Here is an 11397-nt window from a genome sequence, read left to right as displayed (position 1 = left end):
ATCTTCTAAGAGTCCTTATACCACTTGCCGGCTTCCCTGGTAGCTCAGCTGGTAAAGAATCCGCCTGCCAAGCCGGAGAATGCAGGAGAGCTGGGTTCGACCCCTGGTTGGGTACATTCCCTGGAGGAGGGCATGGCAGCCCACTTCAGTATTCGTGCCTGGAGAATCCCCATGAATAGAGGAGACTGGTGGGCTACAGGCCATGGGGCCACAAAGAGTCGGACACGACTGAGGCACTAAGCACCACAGCACATACCACTTCCAATTTCCAGATTCCAGGTCCTGATACTAATTACTCCACTCTACAGACTCTTCTAAAATCTGGCAAGGGCTAAAGTGAAGCTCTAGTGGTCTACCACGGCGGTGTTGATTTATTTACTGTTAAATTTGTAGGACTTAAAAGGTAACAAAACACTCCCCATTCACAACGAAGCTGCGTAGCTTGAAGCCACAATTAACAAGAATGGAAGCCGGCCCAGCATGGTGAAGACATGACTTCACCATGTCTTTTTACAGACGCTAAAACCAGCCTGACTCCCAGAGCCAAAGCTGTTTACGGTTTCCACCTCTGAAGGATAGAAATGATAGTTTCCAGCTCACAGTGTTCTTGCAAGATTTAACCGTAAAGCTGGGGAAAAGTGCCTGGCCTAGAGTCAGCGCTGTTTAAGTATCATTAGCAGGGCCACTTCACAGCCTGCAAACTGCGCCCCCCTTTTTTCAGTCCCACTTCAGACGTTTTCCAGGACAATGAAGAGAGCAGGTGGCAAGGCCGTAAACCTGAGAGTCAGGGCCCCGGCCCCTCTAGAGCCCTATCCTATCTCGAGGCAACCCGGTTTTCTGCGCCTATCTCTGCCCTGTGGCTATCAGGGTGCTTGCTGCCACAGCCCGCCACCGAAGGCTCAGCTACCCAGGCCGGAATCTGATTCTCCCAAGACTCACCAGTCCCGGGACTCCGCGACTGCTACTTCCGGTCCTGCGCGGAACTTCCTGGTGTTGTGAAAGTGGGCGGGACGCAGGAGCCGGGCGGAAGAGGTCCTTTCCATTTTACGCCTGAGCCCAAGGCAATTCTAGAGGTTCCCTAGAGTTAACGCTTTTTGTCCTAGTGTAATTATTGAAAGAGCCCCCTCTCAAGGTCAGAAGTGTTCCTGGTGGGGAATAAATCCTACATTCTCTCCCTAGTTCTTCTCGTTTGGGTTACAGATAGGGAGGGGGGAAGGGAGGACGCGAACAGGCGAGGGGCGTTCTCTCTAATGGGTCTCTTGCTCGACTTCCGGTGGCATTTAGAATCTACACACCCGTGGGGGCACCTACGATTGCATCTTTGCTGTTTTAACAACAATTGTGCTAATCGAAGCGGTTAAGTAAGTATGGGGTAACGTCACTTACTGTTTCATTAGCTTAACTCAAGTGCTTGCAGAGCGCTGTGTGTTTTGTTTCTTGGACTGCTTACAGTGAGTATTTATTCTGTGTGGGGAGGGTGACGACTAGTAAAGGATGAGGTATACTAGTGGTAAGTGCTGTGACAAAAGGAAATCGTTAAGGCAGGTTTAACCAGACTTTTGAGCAGAGATTTGGAGGTGAGGAAACTAGCCGTACAGATGTCTGAGTGTACATGTTCCACGTGAGGGGAACACCCAGTGCCTGGACCCCAAGGCAGGAATGTACTCGGCCCTTGAGAAGTGAACAGGGAAAGAGGAGTTTGAGGGTCTGGAGTCGATTAGTTTCGCCTGATCGCGTCCATAACCGAATTTTTATTACTTGGGTAGAATGGGTACTCGCTGACACTTTTTCTTTTAAATATGTCATAAAACAGTTTGTGTGAGTTAAGAGAGGGAAATGAAATTAATTCTTTTTTCTTTTGTAAATAGAGGCTTGTTTTTGAACTTCTGTCAATAAACCCTGAGAAAGTAACAGTGCTTCCTGAAACCATCAAGAAAGAAAATGGTAAAATTTATGGAATTCTTATGAATGTCTTTCATAATAAGTAACTTTTATTTTTTAGAAAATCAAGGGAATTAAAACTGCATGGAAATTTCAATGACAGACATAATAAGATGAAGAACTATACAGTGTAAAATGATTCTAAACAAAACCAGCAAAGGCAAAATTAAATTATGCTTTTCACTTAAACAACACAGAATTTACGTTTATATGGAAAAAGATTGATACGAGAGAGATATGGAAAGGGGTTGTTGCAGAAGAGCATAGTCAGGTATGATCATTTTCATTGGATCCTTTTGCTCTTGATCTAAGGTGGACAACTGGAGTTGGAGATAGAAAGAAAGCAGTGTGCCCCACCAACACACACATTTCTGCCCCACCAACACACACACACACACACATTCCTGCCCTCTTTCTTCAACTTAGTCATACTCTGACTGGTAGATACTATTGTAAAAAGAAGAGAAATTAAAAAAGAAGTCTCAGAAGCTTTCTAGCCTCTCTGGAATGGAGTAACAAAATGAGTATTTTGACTACCACTGAATAGATTAAGCAGAAAGGCAAGAAAGAAGGAGTACTCTGGTTACCTCTGCACATTTAGGATCTGAAAACACAGATGCTTTTTATGTCTGTTGTCTTTAGTGGAGAAAGAAATTGTTTTTCAGCTCTCACAATTAAATTATATAAGGGAAATGGTTTAAAAAAAAACTATGTAAAAGTCTTTTTCTTACTATTTTTCAATAAATATTAATGACTTAGTGAATTGCTTATTTGTCAGTCATACTAACATAAAAATCATTTTTATTGATGAAAAATTCAAATAAGATAATTATTTCCATCATAGTATTTGCTCCCAAATTTTTAGCATAGATACCATTTTACCTAAACATTTACCTTTCTCCTCTGGAATTTTTTTTTTTTCTACTGCTGAAATAATTTTGAAGAAATGCAACTTATCTCTCAAGAGCTACTGTATGGATAGATCACCTCTGAAATGGTGTTTCTTTCTGTTTTTATTCAAATATATCTAGTTAGGGAAATGAAATAGTGCACAAAATCACCTGAAGAAATCTCATTTTTCTCACATTCTCTCCTTTTTAGTCGGTGACATTGCATACAGATGTTGGTGATATTAAAATAGAAGTCTTCTGTGAAAGGACACCCAAAACATGTGAAGTGAGTACCATAATGTATGCATAAAAGATGAGTTAACTCAATAGGGTAACTATTTTGAAATTGAGTCACCTAACTTAAATGGCTTTCCCCCCCAAAAATAGAAAACTTTTCTAAACCATCAGTCATAATTTCTGATCTAATTTATACTTCGTTTTCTTTTAAATAAATTACTTAATTTTTAGCTGTGCTGGGTCTTCAGTGCTGCATGCAGGGCTGCTCTGGTTGCAGGGAGCAGGGGCTACTCTGTATTTGCAGTGGACCAGCTTCTCTTTGTGGTGGTTTCTCTTGCTGTAGAGCATGGGCCTTTGGCAGACAGGCTCAGTAGTTGTGGCACACAGGCTTAGTTGCCCCTTGGCATGTAGAATCTTTCCAGACCAAGGATTGAACCTGTGTCCCCAGCATTGACAGGCAGATTCTTAACCACTGGACCACCAGGGAAGTCCTGCACTTCTTTTTCTGATGTTAAAGTGAATTAAAGAAAGGGTAGATGATTTTTCTCTTACCGTAGTGTGGCTGGTATCTTTTTCTTTTGGCTCATTTTTCTCAAGAAATATAAGGGAACTGTTCCATATATTATTTCACTTGTTTAAATAACAAGGATAGAAGGAAAAAGGGAGTTCCTTGGCGGTCCAGTGGTTAGGACTTGGTACTTTCACTCCTGTGGCGTAGGTTCAGTCTCTGGTTGGGGAACTAATATCCCATAAGCAGCGTGGCATGGCCAAAAAAATACAAGGGGAAAAAAAAGGAGTCAGCTATATATATTCATTCATTCAGCAATTTTGCTTATGAGAAGCTATCTTGCCAGCATCTGGAACTTTAGTGATGAACAAGAGACATTCCTTGCTCATGTGGAGCTAATAGTTACCTGATAGGCAGGGGGAAAATTCATTAGAAAAAAACAGTAATTCTAGAGGGAAATAATGCCTTGAGGGAAATAAAGTGTTGAGATGGAGAGTAATGTGAAAGGATTTATTTAAAAGAAGGTGAGGGCAAGGCTAGCCAAGAAAGTGGTATTGCACTTTAAGAACGGAGTGTGAAAGCTAATGAAGGCATCTCCATGGAAGGACTTATAAAAAAAAACGTTCCAGGTATAGAAATAGGTACAGGGCCTCAAGGTGTGAAAGCCTGTGTGTTTTGAATAAACTTTCAGAAGGCTGATGGGGTTACCACAGTAAGTAGCAGGGAAGGAGTGATTATCATGAGATGCAGAAGTAGGCTAGGTCAGGCAGGGCTTGCTAGGCTCTGCTGAGGATTTTGTATTTTCTTTCAGGAATAGAAGGAAGCTATCGGAGAGTTTTAGTCAGTGACTTTACCTAAAGTAATGTTTGAAAGACATTGTTTAAAAGGTTGTTGCAGTATTTTCAGTAAATACAATTCATGTGTTATCTAAAATATGTTTCTGCTACATTTCTCAATCACTATTTTTACTCTCCAGAATTTCTTGGCTCTTTGTGCCAGTAATTACTACAATGGCTGTATATTTCATAGAAATATCAAGGGTTTCATGGTTCAAACGGGAGATCCGACAGGTAAGTGATTCCAGTAATATGTAGGGAATTGAACATATTGTGTAAAGAAGAGACTAGATAAAGAATAGAAAAATAAAAGCATGTGGGGTTTTTATAACTTACCTTAGCAAGAAATTTTTAAGCAGAAGCTACTAGCACCAAACCCTAAAATATGAACAACAATATTTATAAGGAGGGTTTGGGGGTTTTGTAGAGATACTTTATTTTTATGTTCTTTAAAGTTCATTTTGGGGAAGAAAGAAAGGATATATCAGATTTTATTTGTATTTAAAGGGTTACGCTATATAAACTAGCCCTTACATTTAGAACATGAACCCTTTCACCTTTAATTAGATACTTCATTTCTTTGTCTTGTAATATAGGTACTGGAAGGGGAGGTAACAGTATCTGGGGCAAGAAGTTTGAAGATGAATATAGTGAATATCTTAAGGTATATCCAAAATACTTCAGAATCTATTTTTTCATGCTGTGTTTACGTTTGGAAACCGATGCATATGTTGTAATAATACAGGTTAAAATAATTAGTAAATATACTTTTTTTTTGTAGTTTTTCACGCTTGATAAGTGATGTCAGAGAGGAAATATAAATGTCAGTTCTAGCCTTATAGTGGATCTCAACCATCACATGAATCTTGACATTACGTGAGCTCACCTTTTGGTCCAATCTGAAATGTTTAATCAGTAATATACCTGTGGGGCTTCATGTCTCACTACAGAATTCATGTTGAATGATATGAATCACTGGTCTTTTCTGAGAGTGGGGAGTAGAGACTGTCAGACCTTCTGGTTGCAATATTGCCTATTATCAATCGCCAGCTTTTTATCATCTTCTCTTAGATATTTGAATATTTCTGTTTTAACTTCACTTAATGTGTATGGTAGTTCTCAGCTAGGTCTCAGAGAAGTGCACATAAATAAATCTTCAGCATAGAAAAATTAGATAATTATATTTCCTTTGTATTTTTTTTAACTTTCTAAAGAATTTTTTTCTAAAAGTTAAAAAACTAGTACATATTAATTTTTAAAAAAGTTCCATTCCCCAGAGATGACATCAGTTAACAATTTATTGTGTGGTCTTTCAATGTGAATATGTAATTTAGTATATTGTTTTGAAGTTACAGTAAAATGTACTCAGCAAAACTTCTAAAAATATTCACTTCAGTGTTATCTCTGGACGGTCATTAGGAATAATTTATCTTTTTGCTTTTCTGTCATAAATAAATATTTTTACAAAGTTGGAGTTCAGTTCAGTTCAGTTGCTCAATCGTGTCCGACTCTTTGCAACCCCATGAATTGCAGCACACCAGGCCTTCCTGTCCATCACCAACTCCCGGAGTTCACTCAAACTCACATCCATCGAGTCGGTGATGCCATCCAACCATCTCATCCTCTGTCGTCCCCTTTTCCTCCTGCCTCCAATTCCTCCCAGCATCAGAGTCTTTTCCAGTGAGTCAACTCTTCACATGAGGTGGCCAAAGTATTGGAGTTTCAGCTTTAGCATCATTCCTTCCAAAGAACACCCAGGGCTGATCTCCTTTGTAATGGACTGGTTGGATCTCCTTGCAGTCCAAGGGACTCTCAAGAGTCTTCTCCAACAGCACAGTTCAAAAGCATCAAGTCTTCGGCACTCAGCTTTCTTCACAGTCCCACTCTCACACCCATATATGACCACTGGAAAAACCATAGCCTTGACTAGGCAGACCTTTGTTGGCAAAGTTGGGGTTAGGAGGTGATAAATTGTTTTAAAAGTCACTCTTTTCCTGAATTGGAAATGAAACGGTTTTTTAGGCATTAATTAATAACTGTTTCCATAGTACTGATCTGTCATCCTATACCAGTGATTTTCAAACTTTGCTGGTAACAGATTGACCTGTAGAAGTTTTAAATTAAAAAAAAAAAAGAGTAGGGCCTTACCTCCCGAAATCTAGAGAAAAACAGTAGAACTGATTAGGACCGTGACTATATTTTAAGGTTCCCTGGTATTTCCTACACAAACAAGGTTAAGAATTATTTTCTAACTTACCAGAATTGAGGATGCGTGAATAGTCACATACTCTAACCCAGAAATTCCATTCCCACACGTTTACCCTAGAGAAATTCATGTCCATGTGCATTAGGAAACATGTACAAGTGTGTTCCTAGAGTACTACTTGTAATAACAAAAAGCGAAAAACAATGTCCATCAACCTTTGAGTGGACAAATTGTAGTATATTCAGTAGTAAAATATACAGTGAAGTATGTATAATACATGTATGAATCTTAGAAACATTATGTTAACTGCAGAAATCATTTTCTAGAAGACTGAAAAATACTATGAACTGTTTTATAGAACTCAGAAACCAGCAAAAGGAAACACTATATTGTTCAGGCATTTATAAAGACAGTAGGATACCAGTTACCACTTCAAGAGGCTGAAGTAATAGCTGAGAGGAGCATATAGGCAGATGCAACAGTTTGGTAAACTTTAATTCTTAAAGCTTGGAAACAGGTTAATGGTTGCTTATTTTATTATACTGTAAGTGGTACATATATTCTTATGATGCATCAAATACATTTGATTGGTAGTCACCTTTTAGGGAGACAGTACCCATTAATATCTATGTAGTTGCATTTTTGTGGTTTGTCTCATTAGTGTCTGCTATGAATAGCATTGGACAGAGTAATCATTGGAGTTACTTTTAGTGTATTTGATATTTGGGCATCTCCCTGTAAGACAGTTCTGTCTTCAGTCTTATTGGTAAAGTCCTTTTAACTCCTATACACATTCCGTTGTATAATATAGACAAGGCCTTCCTTAGATCATCCAGTCCTGGGTTTATGAACTAACTGCCCATGGGTGGAAGACCCACAGATTCATTCTTTATGGCCATTGGTTTAAAAAAAATTGTGTATGTCATGAGGCAAGAGATACACTATTCCTTTTGCCAGATTCCACCATTCCCTAATGTTTACATTCTGCCCAATTATCAATTTATTAACTGCTAACCCTTGCAGTGGCACCCCACTCCAGTATTCTTACCTGGAGTATCCCAGGGACCGAGGAGCCTAGTGGGCTGCCATCTGTGGGGTCGCACAGAGTCAGACACGACTGAAGCGACTCAGCAGCAGCAGCAGCAGCAACCCTTGTGAGAATTTGAATTATGAAAAAACCCCTGAACTAGTCCAACCTCCCTTGTTTTACAGATAAAGAAACTAGCCAGAGTCCAGTGTATATATGAAGAGATTATGGGGATTTTGGTTTTGTGGTCTGCCTGATGGTTTCATGCCAGCACACTGTTCCTTAATGTAAATGTAAGGATTATTTCTATTATACATTGGTGTTGCCAAAGGTGTTTGTGGCTCTACTTCTCCAAAGATGAAATTGAGGAATATGATTTGGTATATAAACAATTTACATACAAGTTTCCAGAGATACAGATAATACAGAAACTGAACATTTGAACTAGCCCTGATGGAAACTGATTACATGTTTTCTTGATCTCTTAAATATTGGGAAGGTGAAGAATGCATGTCTTATTTCAGTTCTATATTTGGAATGCTTATGTAAATGCAGTTAATACTTTGGTCTGTCCTTTTCAGCACAGTGTTAGAGGTGTTGTATCTATGGCTAATAATGGCCCAAATACTAATGGATCTCAGTTTTTCATCACCTATGGGAAGCAGCCACATCTGGACATGAAATACACAGTATTTGGCAAGTGAGTATTCTGGTTTGGAATTTCACTGCAAAGGATGCATGAGTGACTGTGATCATGGCGTGACTAGTATTCAAAGAGCAGTATGAGAGCTAAATGTACCTGAAATTTACACCCACCACTTAAATAGCCATGTGACCTTGGGTAATTTACAGCCTCTCTCACCCTCAGTTATTTTGTAAAGAAGCGCCAGCACTTTTTTTTCAGGATCTTATGCAAGTTAACAGTATGTATTGTTTTCATTCAGAATAGCATTTTGTATCAACACATCTGAAAAACAGTTGCTTAAACAAGATGAACTGGGATGGTGGTTCTAGTATGTCATTGATGTCCCAGGTGCCTTTCTTTTTTCTCAGCTGTCATTAGCTTTCATTCTGAAATTCACTTCATAGTTATAATTTGGGCAGCAAAGCACCAGTCAGAACTTAGACCTCCCTGTCTATCACCAACTCCCGGAATTCACCCAAACTCATGTCCATCGAGTTGGTGATGCCATCCAGCCATCTCATCCTCTGTCGTCCCCTTCTCCTCCCGCCCCCAATCCCTCCCAGCATCAGAGTCTTTTCCAATGAGTCAACTCTTCACATGAGGTGGCCAAAGTATTGGCGTTTCAGCTTTAGCATCAGTCCTTCCAAGGAACACCCAGGACTGGTTGGATCTCTTTGCAGTCCAAGGGACTCTCAAGAGTCTTATGCCAGCTGAATCAGTCCCCTTTTAAAGAACTTCCCTGAACGACTCAGACCTTACTTACAAGAGAGGGTAGGAAATGTTTTTCAGCTAGATATATTGCCATCTCAATAAAATCAGGCCTCTATAAATAAGAAGAAAGGGGAATGGAATCTTGAGGAGACTTTTAGCAGTCTCTGCAAGAAAATCCATTAGATGCACTATCCCTGGTAATTGCTTTTATAAATCAACAGGAAGTCAGTTTGTCAACAAATTATTTACTGTGTTCAGTAAACCAAGGCACAGTTCTATAGTTTGTTTTATTTAACAGTTTGGATGCCAAGCTAGTTTAATTAAAAATACAAGAATCTACAACTTTTCTTTTTCATTCCGTATGCATGTCTAATTTATATATTAATATTTGATGAAAAGGAATATTATAGCCTTTAGTAGTTTTTGTGTGTATATGGATAATCTTTACACTCCCTTTGTTTTATATTCTCCCTAACACACCATTCAGAATTATTGATTAGTAATTAGTAGGACTTATCTTACTGAATTGGTTAAAAAACACTGTAGCATTTAGAACAAGTATTCTTAACCTTCGGTCTAGTAACTCCTTGAAACTCTTTTCTGTATATGCACACACATTTTTCTGAGAAAATGGTTCATAGCTTTTGCCGGTTCTCAAAGGTACCCATTCCCAAATACTTAACTTACCTCAACTCTATATGCCTTTTTTTGCCTGGGATCTTTTTTCTGCACCCTCTTTTTTCTCTTACTGACCCAGAATGTGGGAAAGCCTTTAAAACTTACAATTTAAAGACCTTAACTGCCTACTTTTGGGTGTAAAATCAAAAGGCTTTGTCTATAATAACATTTTAGTGGAAATGTAAAATAAAATGGGAATCTGTTATTTTTAAAGTACCTAATCTAAGTCTTAGGAATTGATTCAAAGTGCACTAGGAAATATAATCTAAAAAGCCACTTTGTCTTAGTAGACTAAGTTTCTAGAACATATTAGAAAAACAGCTGTATTTTTTTTCTGATAGAAACATGAATTGGGCTTGCTGGAAGTGGGCTTAGCTGTCAATCTTCTCGTCAATATTTCTTTTTGTTGTTTAGAAGCAAAAAATAAAAACACACGTTTAAACACTAAAGTACAAAGAAGCTACCCACTTCAGAACATTCAGTGCAGGGCAGTACTCAAAATAACTGTCATCCTTACATACTTTCTCCAGGCTTTTCTTATAGCAAAGAAAACCTTCTGACTGGTTGTATTGGCCCCATTTGTAGCTAATCCATGTGAATGAGGCAGAATACATCATTTAGATACTTTGATGGGAATATTCCTGCCCATTGCTACTTTTGTCTAAAGGCATAAACATGAATTTTTGTTTGTGAATTTTGGGCCCTACTTATGGCAGAAAATCAAAGCAATATCTTACTGTATACTCAACAGGAGAACTCAAAAAACTGTACGACTTGGTCGTTTTCTCTTAGACTGTAATTGTTGTCGGTATTTGGATATTATGTTTCAATCGTAGGAAATTTTCAAACATTATATTGTTTCTCTTTCAGGGTGATAGATGGTCTGGAGACTCTAGATGAACTGGAGAAGTTACCCGTAAATGAGAAGACATATCGACCTCTTAATGATGTACACATTAAGGACATAACTATTCATGCCAACCCATTTGCCCAGTAGCTATAATAGACCTGGACAAATATTTGGCAAACTATTCAAGGAACACACCTATTATGGTTTACTCAGTTTTAATTATGTCAAAAATTGCAGCTTGTTTATAACTAAGATCTTCTGTGAGTTGCTCGTAGCAAGAGGGGCCAAACAGTGGTTAGTCCTATTTTTAGAGCATATTCTATGACTATTATCTAATGCATTTCTTTAATTTAAAAAAACAACCCTGTGTTTAACTTTGTATTTTCATATAAACATTCATTTTTAAATGCTGAGTGTCAAATCCAGGCATTTTTGAGCACCCTAATTACATATTCCTACCATATCTAGTCCACATCCTGTTCAGTTCAATTCAGTTGCTCAGTCATGTCTGACTCTTTGGGACCCCATGGACTACAGCACACCAGGCCTCCCTGTCCATCACCAACTCCCAGAGTTTACTCAAACACATGTCCATTGAGTCCGTGATGTCATCCAACCATCTCATCCTCTGTTGTCCTCTTCTCCTGCCTTCAATCTTTCCCAGCATCAGGGTCTTTTCAAATGAGTCAGGTCTTCGAATCAGATGGCCAAAGTATTGGAGTTTCAACTTCAGCATCAGTCCTCTCAAAGTATATTCAGGACTGATTTCTTTTAGTGTAGACTGGTTGTATCTCTTTGCTGTCCAAGGGACTCTTAAGCATCTTCTCC

General features: G+C 38.8%; 1 protein-coding gene across 1 annotated transcript; it reads left to right on the top strand.

The window, feature by feature from the left end:
- Positions 1-1069: 1069 nt before the first annotated feature.
- Positions 1070-10956, top strand: PPIL3 (peptidylprolyl isomerase like 3). The gene is made up of 8 exons (XM_068968667.1): positions 1070-1132; positions 1285-1361; positions 1869-1944; positions 3043-3117; positions 4553-4646; positions 5009-5076; positions 8227-8345; positions 10590-10956. The coding sequence occupies exons 3-8, from the start codon at positions 1942-1944 to the stop codon at positions 10714-10716; spliced, it is 486 nt and encodes a 161-aa protein (XP_068824768.1). The 5' UTR covers positions 1070-1132; positions 1285-1361; positions 1869-1941; the 3' UTR covers positions 10717-10956.
- The last annotated feature ends 441 nt before the right edge of the window (positions 10957-11397 follow it).

The sequence above is a fragment of the Capricornis sumatraensis genome, chromosome 3 (assembly GCF_032405125.1).
Source record: "Capricornis sumatraensis isolate serow.1 chromosome 3, serow.2, whole genome shotgun sequence".
In the NCBI taxonomy this organism is placed as follows: Eukaryota; Metazoa; Chordata; class Mammalia; order Artiodactyla; family Bovidae; genus Capricornis; species Capricornis sumatraensis.
Note: the sequence above shows the minus strand (reverse complement) of the source record. Positions and strands in the feature narration are given on the sequence as shown.